Source organism: Hyaloscypha bicolor, assembly GCF_002865645.1.
Source record: "Hyaloscypha bicolor E unplaced genomic scaffold K444scaffold_24, whole genome shotgun sequence".
In the NCBI taxonomy this organism is placed as follows: Eukaryota; Fungi; Ascomycota; class Leotiomycetes; order Helotiales; family Hyaloscyphaceae; genus Hyaloscypha; species Hyaloscypha bicolor.
In genome coordinates, this window is record NW_020194526.1 from 84,325 (window position 1) to 104,101 (window position 19,777).

At 49.9% G+C, this 19,777-nt stretch overlaps 7 protein-coding genes across 7 annotated transcripts; 5 read left to right on the forward strand and 2 right to left on the reverse strand.

The window, feature by feature from the left end:
* Positions 1-713: 713 nt before the first annotated feature.
* On the reverse strand, positions 714-3,606 carry K444DRAFT_609010 (uncharacterized protein). The gene has a single exon (XM_024879494.1). It carries the CDS (start codon positions 3,430-3,432, stop codon positions 967-969), a length of 2,466 nt encoding a protein of 821 aa, XP_024741348.1. The 5' UTR covers positions 3,433-3,606; the 3' UTR covers positions 714-966.
* Positions 3,607-4,688: 1,082 nt separating this feature from the next.
* On the forward strand, positions 4,689-6,441 carry K444DRAFT_640896 (glycoside hydrolase family 13 protein; the record flags this gene model as incomplete). The annotated part of the gene is made up of 5 exons (XM_024884541.1): positions 4,689-4,701; positions 4,751-5,065; positions 5,116-5,786; positions 5,847-6,367; positions 6,417-6,441. The coding sequence occupies 5 exons, from the start codon at positions 4,689-4,691 to the stop codon at positions 6,439-6,441; spliced, it is 1,545 nt and encodes a 514-aa protein (XP_024741349.1).
* A 1,084-nt stretch (positions 6,442-7,525) lies between these two features.
* Positions 7,526-9,309, forward strand: K444DRAFT_609012 (carbohydrate-binding module family 1 protein). The gene is made up of 3 exons (XM_024879495.1): positions 7,526-8,608; positions 8,685-8,904; positions 9,000-9,309. Exons 1-3 carry the CDS (start codon positions 7,674-7,676, stop codon positions 9,087-9,089), a joined length of 1,245 nt encoding a protein of 414 aa, XP_024741350.1. The 5' UTR covers positions 7,526-7,673; the 3' UTR covers positions 9,090-9,309.
* A 17-nt stretch (positions 9,310-9,326) lies between these two features.
* On the reverse strand, positions 9,327-9,863 carry K444DRAFT_625901 (uncharacterized protein; the record flags this gene model as incomplete). Its single annotated transcript, XM_024882581.1, has 3 exons — positions 9,327-9,410; positions 9,473-9,540; positions 9,692-9,863. 3 exons carry the CDS (start codon positions 9,861-9,863, stop codon positions 9,327-9,329), a joined length of 324 nt encoding a protein of 107 aa, XP_024741351.1.
* Positions 9,864-10,964: 1,101 nt separating this feature from the next.
* K444DRAFT_625902 (uncharacterized protein) lies at positions 10,965-11,522 on the forward strand (the record flags this gene model as incomplete). The annotated part of the gene is made up of 1 exon (XM_024882582.1): positions 10,965-11,522. One exon carries the CDS (start codon positions 10,965-10,967, stop codon positions 11,520-11,522), a length of 558 nt encoding a protein of 185 aa, XP_024741352.1.
* A 1,175-nt stretch (positions 11,523-12,697) lies between these two features.
* Positions 12,698-16,055, forward strand: K444DRAFT_640898 (uncharacterized protein; the record flags this gene model as incomplete). The annotated part of the gene is made up of 5 exons (XM_024884542.1): positions 12,698-12,831; positions 12,962-13,389; positions 13,441-13,587; positions 13,639-14,630; positions 14,682-16,055. 5 exons carry the CDS (start codon positions 12,698-12,700, stop codon positions 16,053-16,055), a joined length of 3,075 nt encoding a protein of 1,024 aa, XP_024741353.1.
* Positions 16,056-17,287: 1,232 nt separating this feature from the next.
* Positions 17,288-19,387, forward strand: K444DRAFT_554997 (glycoside hydrolase family 27 protein). The gene is made up of 4 exons (XM_024876680.1): positions 17,288-17,422; positions 17,499-17,607; positions 17,657-17,789; positions 17,835-19,387. Exons 2-4 carry the CDS (start codon positions 17,533-17,535, stop codon positions 19,070-19,072), a joined length of 1,446 nt encoding a protein of 481 aa, XP_024741354.1. The 5' UTR covers positions 17,288-17,422; positions 17,499-17,532; the 3' UTR covers positions 19,073-19,387.
* Positions 19,388-19,777: the final 390 nt, after the last annotated feature.

The following is a 19,777-nucleotide window of genomic DNA, read 5'->3' on the forward strand; positions in this document are numbered from 1 at the left end:
ATCTTGGGATTTGAATTGACATTCCTGCAGGGCACTCGCTTACTTGCAGCCCTCCGGATCGGTCATTTTCTGAAGTTCTCGCAATGTTCGGCACATACGCAATCCAAAATCACGGCCGCGATGAGGGTGCCACTGAGCAACCATCATATCCAAAGCCCAATCCAACAGACAATGTGAGTGCACCACTTGATGCGCGCATTAAGAAATTAAGACATCGTTCTTAAAAAACAATTGAGACTTCAATACTAATTGATTTTTATCCCCGCGCAGACATATGGAAATTAATGCATTGGTTGATGGAAAGTTGAGGTGGATGTTGTGGTGATGAAGGTAAGCGATGCGAGATCCGACGGCTGTGCTTCTTGCGCTCTCGGTGTTGTCGGTCAATTCAACTTCAGAACGCCGGCAATTTGGGAGCGCCCTGCATTTGCTTCTTGCAAGGCTTGCCCTCTTTTGATAAGCGAGCTTTGCGCATCACGTGCTCACCCTCCATGCTCAGAACTCCATTTCCGTTTTCGGTCGTGGCAACCTCTTCCTTCTCAAATAGCGATATACACTTGCAACTAACTCAGTCTTTATACTGACTTCGTATACAGATCGCTTTCATCCCCAAAACACGCCGCGAGGGGAGGAGTAAAGGATTTCATAGGCACTTGCCATCTCTTCTTTCTGGGTACTGATTGCCATGAAATGAATAAAATCAATGAAAAACAATCCACACTCTCTAAGTCTCCTTGAGTAGCGACACGGTATCACGAACTAGCTATCTAAATACACAGTTTCATAGTCTCTCATTCTAACAACCCATTGCACATTCCAAAGCAGAACACAAACACAAACAACGCTAGCTCGCTCAAATACTCGTCAATCCAATATTCATCGCTTCCATATTTACAATCTGGATATTCACATTACTTCCTCCTTATCCTTCCTCCTTCTCCTCCTTCTCTCTTACATGAACAAGGTTCATTCCGACTCAGTCACAACATCAACGGGGACTGGTTCCTGGCGCGGGGCTTCGGCGGGAACAGGAAATTGAATCGGTACTTCCACGGACGGAGGATCAGGCGAAGGTGCGATCACTTTCTCCTCTGGTATGCGGGCTGGAACAGGTGCCTCGACGAACTGTTCGATGTGCTCTTGAGCTGAGACCGGCTGAGCCTCCGGTATCTCAACAATCGGAGCCTGACTCTCTACGCTCTGCACAACCTGAACAGGCTCAGCTACATGTGTTGGAACTTCCACAGGAGCAACGATCGAAGTTGTGACTAGGACCGGAACCATCTCTGTCACGGTCGCCTCCCTAAACACAGTCGTTGTCTCAATCTTCACCGCCGGCTCCGGCATCACGACCACATTATTCGGCTGTTCGATTGCAGAATTCGGCCTCAGAGAGAGGATGAGGATGAACAAACTCAACACCACAATCGCGACATTTTTCCTATCCCTCATCGCGACCTTGAACGCCGCGAGCAAGAGGTCGGGCAGCGAGTCACCATTTACCGACCCTGTCGACGCTCTTGAGCTGGTGCGCCGATATGGTGCAGGTCTTGGTGGAGGGCACGGCGTATCGAGACCCGGGCCGTAGATTTCTCGCATACGCTCTTCGTTTTGGAGTCTCTTCAGTCTCGTTGCTTCGTCTTCTTCATGTACCGGCTCCTCACGATGTTCATGTTCATGATGCTTATGTTCATGATGATCATGGACGTGCTCAATCACGTCTTCTTCGTCCACGAACCCGTCATCTTCCTCATGAAGGTCATGAGTAGGAATCTTGCTTGGCGAGATAGTCGCCAAATGCTCCAACTCCACCGCCAACGCTCCCTCAACAAACGGCTCGATCTCCACATCCACCCTCTCCATTTCCCGCCACGCAGCCGCCCACGCACCGGCTCGCATCAACCCATTACTCGCATAGATCTTGACTCTGAATCGCCGCTCTCCTTCCGCGACGTCGCCGATTTCTTCAACTCTGACGTCTCGGCCACAGATATCGCACCATTTCCGCTGTCCTTGTGCACTATTCCAAGAATATTCGCCAGGTGCCCCCGCTTCTTCGTCGGATGAGGGCGTCTCTGAGGGCCCCATGTAGTGTCCGCATTTTAGGATTAGGGCTCGTGGGTGAACGGGTAGTTCGAGGGCCTCGAGAAGTCGCTCTTCAAGGATTTCATAGGAGTCTTGGGGATGCGGAAGGAGGATTCCACGTTCGAGGACTGTGTCTCCTAACTTTTCCTGGAGGAGACGCCAGCTTTCTTTGACACTTTGTAGGGATTCTGGAACGTCGGGTACGGACATGAGATGCGAGTATGGCCATTGGAGAGGGAGGACTGTAACGTGCAGTAAGACGAGAGGGAGTTGTTTTGGTTTGAAGCGTGTGGGTGTCCGTTTTGAGGGCGAGTTGTGCGAGTTCGGTGTCCCTATTCTGGAAACAGCAGGGAACGGCCGTTTTGTAGAGCGTGGAGAGGAGAAGATTGATGGTGTGGGGGATGACATTTGTATTGCGCGGACGGAGGAGGGGGTTCGAAAAGGCGGTCGCGAGAGGACTTTGCCTGGTGTGCGGGGGGTGGAGTCTACAGGTTGATGCATGTAGGATGCTCCGCTTGGGATTCGAGAGATGGGTTCGTTCTCATTGCTGGATGCTGCTTCCTCGCCAACGGCAGGAGAGGTGAGGAGTTTGATATTCTCGTCGGCGCTGAGTTCGTGGAGGGAGTTGAGACTGCTTCGTTTGCTACCATCGGAGTGGCTGAAGACGTCGTCATCAATATCACCATCGTGATGCGAGCTCGAATCTCCTCCGTGCTCGGAGTGTTGATCGTGGTCAGACTCATATGCTGCATCGTGATGCAAACTGTCTCCTCCTTTATTCTCGGGGTGCTGGTTATGATCGGGCTCGGGCGTTGCGTCGTGATGGGAAGTCAAATTCTCTTCATGAACAGAGTGTTGTTCATGATCAGACTCGTACGTGGCTTCTGTTCCATCGTAGGTCAACTCCGTCCCATCGTATGTCAACTCTGTCCTTTCAGGTTCGTAACTCTCATCCGTTCGCATACTGACTTCGGGGTCTGTGGGACCTCCGTAGTGGTCTTGTTCAATGCTTGCAACTACCGCTCGTGCTGCAGCCTGGATCTGAGCTTCGATTCGGTCGATCTGCCGTTCTCTCGCCGCTTGTTCCATGTCGTGCTCCTCATCAATTGCATCCTCTGTCTTGTCTTCCTGCTCGCTCTCTGCCGGTTCCTCACCCTTCAGCATTTCCTCGACCGGAGCTTTCTCTTCTTCTGACGCATCTCCCCAAGAATCATGATGCACCACTGTCTGGTTACTCGAAACGCGTTCTGCGGACATTGCGTTTTCTTTATCGTGCTCTGTATTCGCCGGATCGGATAAGCAAGAACCATCCACGTGGATTTGGAAGTCCGGAGTTGATTTGCGCATCTCGGGGTTTGTGTTTGCTAAATGTAAATAATGACACGCCGAGCCGGTTCATGCAGCAACCCGAGGAAATTTGCTGGGATCTTGCGATATGAGATGGCGAATACGATAACGACGTTTGGTTCTTAGTGTGGGTATTTTTGAAATGTTATTGGTGTATGGCGGGGTGTTGGGGATGCTTGTCAGTTTCTTCGAGTCGACGCTCCTTTCATGTGCTGTTGATCGTGGCTGCCACGGCAACGGGATTTAATTTCGTGATTGGGTGCCAACGAGCTTCAATTTGACACGACTCTCGTCCACTTACGGAGTACTTCCACACGTCTTCACCAAATGCCTACAGGTGAAGTCATCTTTTCTCTTTCTTAATAACGTTTCAGAACCAGCGAAAGATTGGGTAATTTTGACTCATGTCTCTGCTCAGAATACTCCAATGCCAGATTGGCCCCTTGTCACGTGTCAGTATCAACGCGTCAACTGATATGGATCCCGTGTTTTGCTTTAAAACGTCCAAGAAGATCTCTTCCGCCACTGCAAAGGTCAGACGGTAGTCCTCCTATATTATGGGTTCATTTTTGTGGTGGTTGAGCAGTGCTCTATCAGCCAAAAGAAGGTGCGCTCCTCATTCCGCGGGCCAGCAAAGTCACGTGCATTTTCACGATGCCCTGCCCACCCCCTTGCAGATCTTGAAACATTTACAGAAGTGGACATCGACCTCTAGTCGTTGTATTGTGTCGAAATCTGAGGACTTCCGAGCTCGAGATAGGAGCTGTTTGGAGTCAGTACTACTCCAGATGACGTCAGCCTCTCTCGAATCCCCATTTCCTCTTCCTCCACCAGCTCTTCCTCTTTCTCTCTCCACCCAGCAACCTTCACGCTTCACCCATTCTTTTTCTCTCTCCCATCAAGATCCTCTTATCAGAGACATGCAGGAAGAAATAAACGTTCCGGGCCATCAGTCGTTTCGCAGGGTCAAAACCAAGCCCGCTACGTCAGACCCCCAATTTTCAGGGGTCCAGACCTTATCGGGCAGCCAGCTTGGAAGTCGTGCAGCCAAAGAGCTCAATCCTTGGTGGGGCAGCGGATGTACATGGAGGGGCTTGATTTTCAGCTGCCAGCTATTTAAACAAATGCCAGCTTTTTCCCTTTATCTTCAGCTCCCTCTGTCCCCTTTTGCTCCTTGACCAGTTTTGCAGGAAATTATAGCATTTTGTGAATCAATTGATCAGACACAGGAGACCGCACAGCGAAGTCTAGCCAAGATGGCAGATTCAGGTAAGCTCTTCTAATTCATTTGATTGTAGGTATTAGCTGACATCTGCAGAGCAGAAACCCACTCCCGAGAACATGACCATGATGCAGGCCTTCGAATGGTACGTACCGGACGATAAAAAGCACTGGAAACGCCTGCACGACCAAGCCGCACAATTGAAAGCCACCGGGGTTGATAATATTTGGATCCCTCCCGGATGTAAAGCCTCATCTCCCTCCGGCAACGGCTACGACATCTACGACCTGTACGACTTGGGAGAGTTCGATCAGAAGGGGGGCAAGGGTACGAAATGGGGAACCAAGGAAGAACTCCTCGCCTTGGCGAGCAAGGCAAACGAGGTCGGACTCGGCATCTATTGGGACGCAGGCAAGCACTCCCTTCCCCGATCCCCACGCAGCAGAAGCTGACTCGTGCAGTCCTCAACCACAAAGCAGCAGCAGACCACAAAGAGCGATGCGAAGCCCAAGAAGTCGACGAAAACGACCGCACCAAGACCGTCTCCGACCCCTATGAAATCAATGCCTGGCTTGGCTTCGACTTCCCCGGCCGCGGAGATAAGTACTCAGAGCAGAAATATCACTGGTACCATTTCTCTGGCACCGATTACAACGCCGACAATAACAAGACAGCCATCTACAAGATCCTTGGCGACAAGACAAAGGGCTGGGCCCAGTCAGGAGACGTTGATTCCGAGAAGGGCAATTACGATTACCTCATGTTCGCCGATCTCGACTACTCGCATCCCGAGGTTGAAGCCGACGTTATGAACTGGGGCGTCTGGCTCTCTAAGGAGATCACACTCAAGGGCATCCGTTTCGATGCTGTGAAACATTTCTCTGAAGACTTTCTGAGGAAGTTCATCACATCAATGGATGAGACGCATGGCGAAGGATGGTTCTTCGTCGGCGAATTCTGGAAAGATAGTTTGGATGATATGAGCAGGTATCTGGAGCGTATGGGCAAGAAGTTCAGTCTGTTTGATGCGCCGCTTGTCTACAACTTTTCACAAATGAGCAAGACGGAGAATGCGGATCTCAGGAAGGTGTTTGATAATACGTTGGTGGCTATTGAGCCTGTCAACGCCGTCGTGAGCCCTTCCCCTTTCCTCTTCGAAAATCGATTAGATTCTGATGAGTTAAATCTGCAGACCCTTGTGATGAACCACGACACCCAACCCCACCAAGCCCTCGAAGCCCCTATCGAAGGTTTCTTCAAGCCACTGGCCTACGCTCTCATCCTCCTCCGGAACTCCGGCTACCCGTGCCTCTTCTACGGCGATATGTACGGTATCGACCCCGCCGGCACTGCGCAGTCCATCCCTCCCGCCTGCGGTGGCGCTCTACCAGACCTCGTGCTCGCCCGCAAGTTGTATGCGTATGGCGAACAACAGGATTATTTCGACTATGCTACGTGTATTGGGTGGGTTAGACTTGGCACGTGGGATAAGAAATGGGGTTGTGCGGTTGTATTAAGCAATGCAGGGCCAGGAGAGAAGAGAATGTGGGTTGGCGATATGCATGCCGGTGAGGTTTGGACGGATGTTCTGGGGTGGGAACAGGGTGAGGTCACGATTGGGAACGATGGGTTTGGGGTTTTTACATGCCCTGGTGTGAGTCTTAGCGTCTGGGTGAACAAAGACGCTGAGGGACGAGAGAAGTTTGGGAAATTGTAAGTCTGATGGTGGTGTTGAGACAAGAGTGCTGCTAACTTTGGATAGTGATGCCGATATCTACAAGTCCTGAGAAGTTCACATTTACGAAGCGAGTTCCGCGAAGAAAGATAGTGCGCCACCTGTAGGAATGGTTCCGGTGGTATAGATTGCTTGGAAACTCTTTACGCAAACGAATACCCTAATTCCTTGTCTCCGGTCCTCCTCAAGCAATTTCGAAGAATATCACGTGACCATCATGAAGCGGAGGACATCTCGAGATACGTTACATTCTTAAGCGCCTCCAATCTTTCCCTTATTATGTAGCCAGGCAAGCACTGCCGTCTGCATACCCCTGCCTTCTCTATCGATCGATGATCGTCGGTTATCGCTCAGGGTAGATTGAGTGCTTAGAACTTCAGCCCCTGAATTAAGCGAGCCGCGCTTCAACAACACCGCCGTGCAAATAAATGCACCAAAGAGGCACTATCGTAGAATCGGATATGACTCGTACGCACTTGGCAAAATCTCTCCCATAATTTTGAACACACTTGTCTGTGGTCTTGAACCTGTGCTTTCCACCAAGGATCCGCGAAACCCCTTTATTTCGAGGGATCCAGCCAGGGTCCCAATTAGGAAGGTGGTAGCGTCGAAGCCACGAGCCACACACTTTGGCACGCACGCGCTCAGATAACACGACATACCGCGAACTTAAATCTCATGGCGGGCCGATAGAGTTGCAAGTGGTCGCTTCATTGCATGGTAACTTTCGCCACTCTGCATTAGCCCTATATAGCTTGGCTAGGAACAAGCCACATCCCCCGCGATTTTCCCACTATAGTCTCGATCAATTTCTTTATCAAGAACCACGTCCGGCTGTACCGCTTCTGCCCCCAGGCCGCACGGATATTACTTGATCCTTCCTTCATCCAAAGAAGCTCTAGTGAATGCAGATGCGATCGGTATGCCCATCTCACGATCTTTTCTATTGTCTCAGCGCTGTGCCTTTTCATGTAACGTCTTCTTTCAAAGTTTATATTGATGGTACCAGACGAATGCAAGTGCATCATCTTTAGATACCACATATTCAGGTGGAAGCTCCTATGCACTCTTTGGGCCCAAGTGGTGTTCATCTCCGTTCCCAAGGAAGACTATGTATATCATCAGCTTCCCTTCCGCTATACTCTTCTTCTTATCTTCAGCCAGAGCATTTCGCCGGCATCACATTCATTCTTCGGATCCTCGACAGATCATTCCCCTCCTTCTAGATAGTTATCCTTCACTGTACATATCCGTCCATCTATCTTTTTATCAATCTCTATCGCCATGTATTTACCCACACTCGTTGCCACTCTAGGCCTCCTCGCCACCTTCTCCTCAGCCATCCCGTACCCCCTCTCCCCCCGTGCCTCCAGCGGCCAAAACGTTGTCTACTGGGGTCAAAACGGCGGCGGAACAATCGAGAACAATGACCTGTCAACATACTGCACCCCGACATCTGGAATCGACATCATAGTCCTCGCCTTCCTCTATTCCTACGGAAACGGGAATACCATCCCCTCAGGCACAATTGGACAATCATGCTTCATTGCCACTTCCGGCCAGGGCCAGAACTGCGATGCTCTTACGTCATCAATCGCTAAATGCCAAGCTGCTGGTGTCAAGATCATCCTTTCTCTAGGCGGTGCTAGTGGTTCTTATACATTGACTTCCCAAGCAGAAGCAGAAGCCATCGCAACCTCCCTCTGGAACGCCTACGGCAACTCCGGCAACACTGCCGTGCAGCGCCCTTTCGGAAGCATTTATGTAAACGGCTTCGACTTCGACATCGAAGTCTCGTCCGGCGCCGCCTACTACCCGTACCTAATCGCCAAACTGCGCACCCTCTTCGCCTCAGATCCATCACACACCTACTACATCACCGGAGCACCACAATGTCCGATCCCGGAACCGAATATGGGAAGCATGATCGCTAATGCTCAGTTCGACTACCTCTGGGTGCAGTTTTATAATAATAATAATTATGCGCCGGACCCTTGCTCGCTCGGCTTCAACGGAAACGCTCCTTTCAACTACGATCAATGGGTTTCTTCTCTGTCCGGGACGAAGTCGGCGAATGCGAAGATATTCATCGGTGTTCCTGCTGCTCCGTTGGCGAGTACGGGGACGCCAAGTGGGGAGATATACTACATTACTCCAGACCAACTCGCCACTCTCGTCGGCCAATACAAATCCCACTCAAACTTCGGTGGGATCATGATGTACGACCCTCCTCCTCCCCATTCCATCCTCCTCAGTCCCCAAAAGACAAGCCATTAGCTAACGAGGCGACGATAGGTGGTCAGCAGGCTTCTCAGACACAAACTTCAACAACGGCTGCACGTACGCGCAAGAAGCGTACCAAATCCTGCTCACAGGCTCGCCTTGCTCTTCTGGACCAGCGACTACGACGCATACGGCGACAACTACGGCTACGTCGAGTCCGACGAAGACTGCGACGACGACGAGTACCGGGGCCACGAGCACGGCGACGGGGACGGTGGGGCAGTGGAGCCAGGTACGTTTGCGTTTTCTCTCTCGTTTGCACTTGGGTGGAGGGAGTGGAAAAGTGCAGAAACGGAAGGAAGAAATGAGAACTAATAAACTGGGTAGTGTGGTGGGATTGGATATACGGGGAGCACGGTTTGCACGCCGCCGTACGTGTGTGTTGAGACTTCGGTTTGGTGGAGTCAGTGTGAATGATCTAGTCCAGTTCTGGGTTTGTGAAAATGGGAACGTGTGTGTGTAAATATCAATCTGATGGGTATTTCTTAGGGTAATTGGACTGTATTTATTGCATTGCAGTGTGCTGGAAATCGCGGAAGAAATCAGGAACTGTTCTTCATCTGAATGGGAAATTGGTAAATGAGTTAATTATCAGACGTTTGTCAACAACAATTGCGTCTGGCTACCAACTTTTAAGAGCCATGTCCCTGTCCCTTAGGCCTGGGTGGGGTCGTTGGCCGACTTCTGTTTGTTATCTTGAATACTGTCCCTTCGCGTCTGCAATTGCTCAACCTTCCACTGAATCTCCTGTTCGTATTGTTCCTAATCTCGTTAGCTACCACACCTTCTCCACAACGTACCTTAGTCGGAGACTCTCCAGGGATCTCCTTCTCGAACCTTGTACAGATTTGGATCATTCGACTTGAATCTGGAGGATATGGTTGACATTGACTCGCATGGCGGAGATTGCCAATCCTGATTTATGTCAGTCAATATGGAAGAGAGTACCTGATGGTTGTCAACTGGCAAGTTCAAAATAGTAGCCATTCGCTCCTCACGTGATACGCCACCTTGCTAACCACTGGTGGAGATTGTTCCTTGACTCTCAAGGGTGTTGAGAATCAACTGCTGTATTTGGCCTGGAGGACTGACTTGGGATTCCTGAGTGGGCACACTCATAGAAGTCCCAACTTCGTCGAGTGATTGCTGCGATGGTTCGATACGTGTGACTTCGTTTGCTGAGACGGACATTTTGATCGACAAATCAACTTGGTACAGTACAATTAGAAGTTGTCGATGTGAGAGAGAGATAAATACAGAGGGCTTGGGATGGGGGAGATGAACATATAGGTGATGATGATTTTCGATCAGGGAATCAAGGCTTATATACTTGAGTGGGCAGGCTGATCACTAGTCAACTATATATCCCTTCATGCAGGCTGCCGTTTTGTGATACCGCAAATCCTCATGCAAAATCCGACTCCAGCCATGAATCGCCTTGGAGAGGCTGGAGCAATGTTTGTCAAATGTCGTACGACCGACTCACCGGATCCGAAGGCTGGCAATGACCATAGCTACGCCCCGACCAGCCGGAGTTGTACCCGAGCCTCTGCGAATCAGATTTGCCAATCAGCCTCGGCACCCGTCTCGGTGGCCCGTCATAAATAATCTCCCTTTCAATAATCCTCTCACTACTAAACCCACCCTCGCCCTCATAACCTCGACTGAACCAGACTTCGTCGTCTCCCTCTCCGCCGCAATCATGTCTCTCACTTCATGGTTCCACTAACGCACACAAGCGACCCTCAGTCTAACCCTAGCTCGTACTGTTGTTTAGCTGTTGTTTTGAAGTGCTGTTTTCTAGGTATTCTTCTTGGTCCTGTTTTCGACGTACTGTTCTCTAAGTGACTTTGGATTATCACGAAAATATACTAAATGAAAGACCCATACTTCGACGAAATAATAGGTGCTTCACAAGTTATTGTTCATTTAGGTTGCAGGGTTACTACTCTCAATATGCTCTCCTTGAATTTTCGCGCTTTTAAACTTAAGAAATGCTCATTCACTAGAAACACAAAATTTACATTGAGAATGCGGCCTCGCTTAAACTGTTCTGTTTATTTCTTGTCTTGGGGTTCTATAAAATGAAGAGGAGAGGTCCCTTCTGGCGGCCTTTCCTCCTTCCCTCATCAACTAACTTCCACCGCACCCGACCTCAGCAGCGATCACGTCGCAAAATCACAAGAAGTTTATCTCACACTAATCGAGCAACAGCTCTTTTCACATTCTCTCCCATCCAACGGACTCAACTTCGTACATTCAAGACTCGTTAATATCTCCACATCAATTACCATGTCCGGTAACTCCACTTCCGTCGTCGGTTCTGACGTAGCGCGGCCAAAGTACAACGGCCCGGAGACTGCTTTGGTCACTTTTTACTGGCAGTTCGCCATTCTGCCTCTTAGACCGGTCGAGGAGACTTTCTCCTTGGACAATCACCCATCGCTGTGGAAGGATCTGTCCAAGTCCGAAACCGCTGATTCCGTCCACGACTGCATCCGCAAGATCGGAGAGGAGCGCAATGGTGCTGCTAAGCTTTTACTTGCCATCTTTTGGTCGCACGTTTCGCGACTGAAGAATGTGGCTCCCCTCTTTTGGTCGGAAGTGCGAAAGGAGGCTTCGCAGCAACTCTCGAAGTTCCACGGTCAACCCGAACAATACGTTGGCTTGGTCGAGAACGTTGTCTGCAAGAATAAAGGATTACTTGGTGGTCTTGTGTCAAATGAGGGACAGAAGTACTTCAAGGTTGACAGATACGGCAATCTCACGTGGCTCTCGGACGCTCTCGGACTCGAGATGTCGAGGATCGTCATTGGAGAACTTCCAATCTTGGAGTTGACGCTCATCTAGAGAGAAATTTTCGTGGTCGGCGACGGAGAGAATAGGTCGACGTGTATAGCATGGAGAGACGCAATCGGCAAGTCAAACTTACTTTTTGATCCCCTGCTGAAGCTGGCGTCTCTTCATAGACTATTGATTCTTCGCTATTTCATTTCTCAAAAAGTCGATACTCTCTGATGCTTGATGATGTCGGTTTTTGCTTTGCATACATACATTTTATTTGGTAATGGGTACTTTGCGCGTGATACTGGCCAGCACTTGGCGCAGAATATGGAAAGTCCAGACACCCAGTAGACCACAATGTCTAGATTTGATAGACTAGTATTGGGAGACCGGGATTGAAAATCCTGGAAATTCTGGACTCCGTAGCAGAATATTAAAACCTTTAAATCCATCGAGCGTCCTTCATGTGATATTGATTACTGTCAACTCGTGACTTTTCCCTCAAGCAACATTAAAAAATCGGACTCAAATCTAGACTAAACACTTATCTCATTCAACTGTTTCTAGTTGAGAAGAAACTTGGAGTATTCTCAAATTATATCAGAGTCTTTATCATTATGATCCGGACTGCCATCATAATATACAAACTCTCCCAGGCACTCCAGCGCACGTGAAGGCCGCAATCTGAGCGAAGATTCGCTGGGGCAGCAACGCTAATAATGCCCGGAGCCCAACAAAACAAAATGGAGGTAAAAGAGAGATTAACAGCCTTATAACTTGGTTTTTATAGCCTCTAAACGTTGATGACCTGTAATCGAGGACCGAGGAAGTAGATTCGGCTTTTATCACCCCCACGCGTCACAGCCGAAATACGATAACACATTATCTAAATTGCTCAATCGGATACAAAAGTAAATCAACAGATCAAGTGGCACAGAATCAAACCTATCTCTTGAATCTCAGACTTCTGGAAATCAAGATACAATTAAGTGAAGAGGAGGTGGTCGGTAATCGGCAGATGACAAACTGGGGTTAGCGCCACCCCCAGCTGGCTCGGCACTTCTCCACACCTCACCTCTGGGACGCCTGGAGAAAAATAGCTCTCCCCAAGCTTTCCATCCCCTTGATATCACTTCTCCCTATCCACAGCCGCCGCAATCCCTCGACAACCTGTCCCAGGCAATGCGCGCCCCGATGAGAATGCGACTGCGATAACGGCTGTCAACTGCGCGCAGGCAGGCATGAGTATGAGCTCTGCCGCCAGCGGGGTTTCGACCCCAGCTCCGCAGCAGCAACAGCTGCCCCCGCCGAAGCAGATACGCTTCGTGAACAACGAGGGCCAGCCGCCTGCGAAGAGGAGGAGGATAAATGCTGCGTGCGTACTATTCCATGCTTTGCCTCAATTATCTGCATGGACTGTGGTGTGCTTTGGTGGCGGCGCTTGTGGACGCGTGAGGTTTCGCACATGCGAAGTTCTTTTGCTAATGGGATCTTCAATCGAGCAGCTGTCGGACGTGTCGAAAACGTAAGACGAGATGTGATGGAAAGAAACCGCTGTGCTCGACCTGTACAGAGAATGGCCATGAGTGTTTGGGATATGCCGACGTGAGTGAGGGAACTACAAAGAAGGAGCGAAAAGATAGCGATACTGGGCCCAAGAAGGAGCATAATGAGGACGACGATTGGGAGGACCAGGACGATAAGAATATGGACGGAGCAAGGCGTGTGAGCGATTACGGGAAACGCCCTCTCCAACGCCAGTATTCGAATGGAAGCCCTACATTGAACAGGACAGAATCCAAGGACCAGAGCTATTTCGACTCGAAACCGCCAAAAGCAAGGGAAGTTTCGGAGCGTGAGAAGAATCAACTGCCGAACTTCGGTGAATATAGAGAAAGTGCAGCCTACTCTGAGGATGCACGTAGTCCACTGGGTAATTTATCCTACCAGCGATTGCTTCTTGACACTGACGAGCCTTTCCAAGACCGATCTCCTCCACTCCAGACCGAAAGCCACCGAGTGCCGTACTTCAGATATTTTGGTCCGACTGCAATCGTCCCTGGGTTCAAGCAGATGGTTGTGTCTGTTCGAGAGCATCGCCGAAGCACTGGTGCTGGATCTTCTGTCGCCAGTACGTACCAAAAGCATTTGTGACATCAACTGTAGTGACTGATAAAAGCAGTGTCTCCCGGTTCTGTCGGTTACGGAGAGCGCACACCTTCCCAAGCTGGAACCGAACCAAGGTCTTCCATTGAAATGCCAATCTACGACCCAACAGACCCATTACCAGTAAATAAGCTGATCATTCACCTTGTTGAGACTTTCTTCGCCCGTCTTGGATGCAACTATCCTTTCCTCCGTCAAAAGCCGTTCCTCCAACGGGTCGAGGAAAAGTCAGTCGAAGCCATACTTGTGGATGCTGTCTGTGGCCTGGCAGCACGGTTCTCAGACCACCCACTTCTAACTGCGAGCCACGACAGCTCTTATCCAAAATCGGAATATGGACACGTCTTTGCTCAAAGAGCCAAGGCTGCGGTTGTTGAAACTTTCCCGTGTCCTACGGTTTCAGCTGTGCAAGCCTGCCTACTGTTGGCCTATGAGGGATTTGGTGCCAATCAAGACAGTGCTTTGTGGATGTATCTTGGCTGTGCCATCCGCATGGCCGTTGACCTCGGCTTGCAGAAACTTGATGGCGTCAAGCACCAGGGACAAAAGGACCCCGGGTATCATCGATCGAGTAATGACATGACGCAGTCAGATACCCCCGCCGCTATCAGTGCCGAAGAAATGAAAGAAGTCGAGCAGGAGCGCACTGACACACTCTGGGCGGTCTTTATGCTGGATCGAGTCATCTCATCTGGGACTGGCAGACCTGCCACCTTGCGAGATGAGGATTTTGAACTCAGTTTCCCTGCAATCACAGCGAATACAGAAAGCGGCTGGCCCAATCCATTTCCCGCGCTTATACAGATCATTCATCTCTATGGACGAGTATCAGACCTGTTGAACAATATCCGAGACGTTAAGGATGTGACGCCGAAGAAGATTGAAGGTTTGTCTGGGCTAGAGAAAGACTTGACGCAGTTGTATCAACGGCTCGACCCACGATTGACTTTCAACGCCGCAAACTTCCAACACTATGTCAAGGCTGGGGAGGGTACAAATTTTATTCTTGTCTGTGTGGCACATCGGACTTTTGTATTTGAGTTTACTAACGGTTCAAAGGTCCACTTCTGGTTTCACACGCTCATCATGTTACTCCATCAACCGACATTAATGCATTCCTTTGAAGGACAAATATTACAACTACTACCCAACAGCCGCGAGCTTAGCATGTCTTCTGCTAAGACCATCGCTGATATACTGGCTTTTGCGGAACTGATTGATCCCAGAAGCTTTATTGGTAACCCGTTCACGAGTCAGCCAATGTATATTGCAGCGTGTGCGTTCTTGATGGAGTCGGCTGCGCATACTTCTTCCCAGCCGACATCAAGAGATGCCAGCCCTCCGCGAGAACCGTCAAAAGGCGATCAATCGAAGGATACCAAAGCTGCCGCAAAGACCAATGAGCAGAAGCAGAAGCACTCCTTGCTCGCGTCAGCAGCGAATCAGAACTACCAGCGCTGTTATAAAGCCCTCCAACAACTAGAAACGTATTGGGCAGGCACGAGATATATTCTGGTGGCCCTTGACCAGAAAGCAAAGGGAATCTGGGACCCTGAGACTTATACGGAGCAGGAATATGAACTGACAAAAATTCGCCATGACATGATTCCTGGTTGGAGAAAGAAATTATCACTTAGCGCATCTCCAACAAGTCGATTTACTGACAAGCGATCCCCTCGGATGGAGAATCTACCTGGATCGCCTTTGATCGACCCTTCTCAGGCGATTGGATGGTCCTTGACTGGGACTACGAATTCTGCAAGCTCGAATTTGACCTTCATGTACCAGAGCACGAACGGCGAACAAACTCACGCTCAGACCCAACCACAACCACAACCCCCGCCACCTCCTCAACCTGCTGCTGGGAACATGATATACGACCCAATAAGGCAGAGTCTGCCAGAGGCAACTACAGCTTCTACATCAACTTCGACCTACCCCTCGAGATACACATCGTTTGTACAACCACGGCGCCAGAACTCTCAACCAATGGCACCACCAGCTCCAAAATACACGCCCATATCCTCCGATCCAGCTTCCACCTCCGACGCCGAAATGCTCCTCGGTCTCCAAAACTCACCCTACTCCCATCACACACCAGGATCAGCCGGATCATTTGACCACAATCCAAACCAAAGCATGACTTCACCAGGTGGCACCCGCGCAGATGGGGGCTCATTCGACTTCACACAGACCAACTCGAGCATGTTTCCCCCTGGTAGCTACTTGGGGATCGGTGGCGTGGGTGACATGATTATGGATAGCCAGGAAATCGATATGTCGACTCTAGGCGGCGATATGATGCCTTGGTATCTCCCGCAAGATGTTCTCAATTACTTTGATAATGGGGGAAATGGAGTCACGGCAATGGCTGGTGGCGGGAGCTTGAATGCTGATGTGGATATGGGGAATATGGGGTCAAATAATGGTTGACTTTTCCCTTCGACGAGTTCCCGCTCACCTCCTCGACCTTCCAATATCATCAAGATGCTGTCCTCTCCGCAAGCACTAGATGGTCTCGACCTCACTGTTAAGGGGGACGACTGTATTGAATTTTTCCGTGCCCATTCTCTAGTTCGTTTGTACATATAATAAGGTACCATAGCAAGGTATAAGCGGAGGAGTTCGGACTAAAATTTAGGAGCTTTGGGAGGACGTGTTTTGAAAATATCTAGCTTCATAGTATGGATTCAACTCTTAGGGAAGGTAGCGGATACTATTGACGGAATGGGCGTTCATAAGATGGGACTTACGATGAGGTACACGATTCTCTTCGAACGAGATATGTCTTGCTACTAAGATATCGCAGACTTCTAGCACACCGTTTGTGAAACTTCTAGGACCTCACAAACATCTCGACTTTCACACCTTCTCAGGACGGTAGAACTTCCAAACACCCCACACAACCTCTCTAATTATCTCTCTTGCTCTTGCATTACGGTCTCCATTGAGCCCCTCAAAATGTATCGCTAGCCAGACTGGTGGCCAACCATTCAGATGACCGTGGATAAAATAAGCAAATTCGCAATTAAAGCCGTGAGCAGAAATACGAATACAGGTACGAACCCTCCTCATGCTTCTATGGTGGTGCCAAATGGACAGCGGCACTCCTGGATTAGTGAGGAGGTCGGGGAGGTGGTGGGTTTGGCCGAGACTCGGGACTCAGGAGAGGCCTTGGTTTACCCATCCGAAGGGGAAGAGGGATAGAACGGTGAAGAACATTGTGTCAGTACCTTAAAGGTTTTCTCGAAGAGAGCTGGGTGTGCTTTGTGAAAGTTTTTTTTGGGGGGCAAAGAGGGAAAGGAATAGGGGGTCTTGGCAGGAAGTCGTTTTAATCCAGATTCATGGCTTCCAGAAAGCCACGATCGCTATGATGGTTCCTCAACGTGGGCGGGCCTAACTCTTACAGTAACTCATTTGCTGCCATACCGTAGATCTGACTAAACGGTGTCGTACAAACTGTGGGGTTTCCAAGAGCCCAAGAAATTTTTTGATAGTGGATATTTTATCTGTGGTCCGAAGATCACCACTCTGCCTCGCGTATACCCCGCAATCCAGAGAGTGCGGGGTCCATGCCGGAGAATTGTCGCATCGCGGATAATTTGCGTGAATAGCTTCGATTTGGGGACTTTTAAAGATTTCCTTACTGCGAAATTTCAGCTTTCTTGAGTATGGAGTGGCTTCGAACGTCAGAGGGCGCTATCTAGGGGTGGAATGACGCTGTAGGAACCTCCCGAGACTCATGCACCCCGCAACCGGCCATTTTTAGTAGAGGATAATGATTGGTCTCGCCTATTGACGCGCTAAGGTAATTCTAGGACAGGGAGCAAAGCTCGTGTTTCTCAGGCCATGTCTTTTCTTGTTGTGCTGATCTACAACATTCAGAAACCTCAATCGGATCCAGGGAAATATGCATAGATCATTTCCATTCGTCGTTGTATCAGTATTCCAATCTGCTCTTGCTTTGGTACAGAAGGATGGAGTGGTAAGTCTCCTCATCCTCAATACATTCACGATTATTGATTCCGGCACAGGGCAAGCTCCCAGCACTTGGGTGGAATTCGTGGAATGCCTTTGCTTGCGACGTGAGCGAGGAGAAGATCATGACTGCAGCAAATGAGATGGTGAATCTCGGCCTCAAAGACGCGGGCTATGAATACGTGAACGGTAAGTCTTTACCCCGCTCTCAACTCTTTTCTGACACTGCGTCAGTCGATGATTGCTGGTCCGTCAAAGCAGGGAGAAACAGCAGCACCAACCAACTGATTCCCGATCCAACCACGTTCCCCTCGGGAATCAAAGGCCTAGCAAAAAAAATTCACGCCCTTGGTCTCAAAATCGGCATCTACAGCGACGACGGCACGACAACCTGTGCTGGTTACCCAGCGTCCCTGGGCTACGAGTCGCTCGATGCCGCCACTTTCGCCGCATGGGGTATCGACTACCTCAAGTACGACGACTGTAACGTTCCGCCAGAATGGATGGATCAGTATGAGAGCTGTGTACCCGAACCTCGCGATTCATATCCCGGCCCATTCCAAAACGGCACTTGCCCACCCAAGTACTATTCACGCCCTCCCCCGCCAGCGAGCTACGACTGGAGCACAAGCAACACCACCAAGCGGTACAACATTATGAGAGACGCCCTCTTCGCACAGAATCGCACAATTCTATTCAGTCTTTGCAACGGGGGCCAGGCAGAAGTTTCAACTTGGGCAAGTGCCACTGGAAACTCATGGCGGATGTCAGGCGATATCACACCAAACTGGTCCCGGATCGTGTATATCCTGAACGAGAACAGTTTCCTGCTCAATTCCGTTGATTTCTGGGGTCACAATGATGCGGATATGCTCGAGGTGGGGAACGGAAATTTGACGCTAGAGGAGAATAGGAGTCATTTTGCTTTCTGGGCTGCGATGAAAAGCCCACTGATTATTGGGACCGCGCTTGACGAGTTGTCAAGTGAGCTGGTTGATGTGTTGAAGAACAGGTATTTATTGGCGTTTAATCAGGATGCAGTGTTTGGGACGCCGGCGAAGCCGTATAAATGGGGAACTAACGCGGATTGGACATGGAATTCGACAAGTCCGGCCGAATATTGGAGTGGCGCGAGTGGGAATGGGACGTTGGTGCTGGCGTTCAACCCTTTGGCAAGTGCGGTGCAGAAAGAGATTGTTTGGAGAGAGGTTCCGGAATTGAACAGTGGTGGTGCTGCGTTTGAAGTTACGGATGTTTGGACTGGGGAAAATGTTGGGTGCGTAAGTGGCGGGATTAATAGGACGGCTGCGAGTCATGAAACAGTGGGGTTTGTGGTAGGAACAGAGTGTCAGGGAACTTTACAAAGTAGTAATTCGGTCGGTTCATTGCGTTCTCAGACATCCTCTGTTAGGTCAGGTCCGATGACTTCGGGGGATGGGAGAGGGGTGAAACCTGTTCGGGAGGATTTATAAATCTGGATAAGACGATCGCTTTGCGGATCTACAGAAACGCTGCCACTAGTTCAACGAAGTCCTGCATTCCTTTGAGCGCAAGTGACAGAATCATAGTTGATCAAGCAGTCTCTTTTCTTGGCGATGTATCCTCTCTCTATACCGAGACGAAACCATCGAAGCAAAATTCAGGGGCCGCTTGCGTCTTTGCTCCTCGACAACTCATCCGCATTCCTTCCGTGTCAAATTTTGACTCGTCCTGTCGACCAAGCCGCTTCCGAGATTGAAGTCCTGCAACGACACAACTCCAACAGAAACCGAAGAAATCAATATAATTTCACAAACCACTGTGAATCTCAAACCTCTGCCCCGAAAGAACCATCTGCTCCACGAATCTCTCGAATGATGACACCCGGTATGAACCTACTTCCAGACTCTAGCTCAGCAGTGCCTGGAGAGTTCCAGTGAGGTTCGACCATGCCGAGACTTCCATCTTCCGCCGCGTCTTGCTGGGCAGCAGATCCTGCCTGCGGATTTCCTGTGTTGGCAGAGTCCGGTGCAAGGATGTGTTGAGGTTGTTCACTTTGTAGCTGTTGGGATTGATCTGGGGTCTCTTCAAGTGCCGGTTGAAATAGTTTCGATAACCGTTTGCCGCCCCGCTTGCGTTTGTCCCTGGGACAATTAATGGCTGTAAAAGTTGCTAATTGGGTAGTGCTTGAGGCGGAC

Excerpts from the sequence above, each read along its gene's own strand:
- K444DRAFT_609012 (XM_024879495.1), top strand. The coding sequence starts at position 7,674 with ATGTATTTACCCACACTCGTTGCCACTCTAGGCCTCCTCGCCACCTTC. Across the intron at positions 8,609-8,684 it reads AACTTCGGTGGGATCATGAT|GTGGTCAGCAGGCTTCTCAG; the intron begins GTACGACCCTCC and ends AGGCGACGATAG. Across the intron at positions 8,905-8,999 it reads CGGTGGGGCAGTGGAGCCAG|TGTGGTGGGATTGGATATAC; the intron begins GTACGTTTGCGT and ends TAAACTGGGTAG.
- K444DRAFT_609010 (XM_024879494.1), bottom strand. The coding sequence starts at position 3,432 with ATGCGCAAATCAACTCCGGACTTCCAAATCCACGTGGATGGTTCTTGC.
- K444DRAFT_554997 (XM_024876680.1), top strand. The coding sequence starts at position 17,533 with ATGCATAGATCATTTCCATTCGTCGTTGTATCAGTATTCCAATCTGCT. Across the intron at positions 17,608-17,656 it reads TGGTACAGAAGGATGGAGTG|GGCAAGCTCCCAGCACTTGG; the intron begins GTAAGTCTCCTC and ends ATTCCGGCACAG. Across the intron at positions 17,790-17,834 it reads GGGCTATGAATACGTGAACG|TCGATGATTGCTGGTCCGTC; the intron begins GTAAGTCTTTAC and ends ACACTGCGTCAG.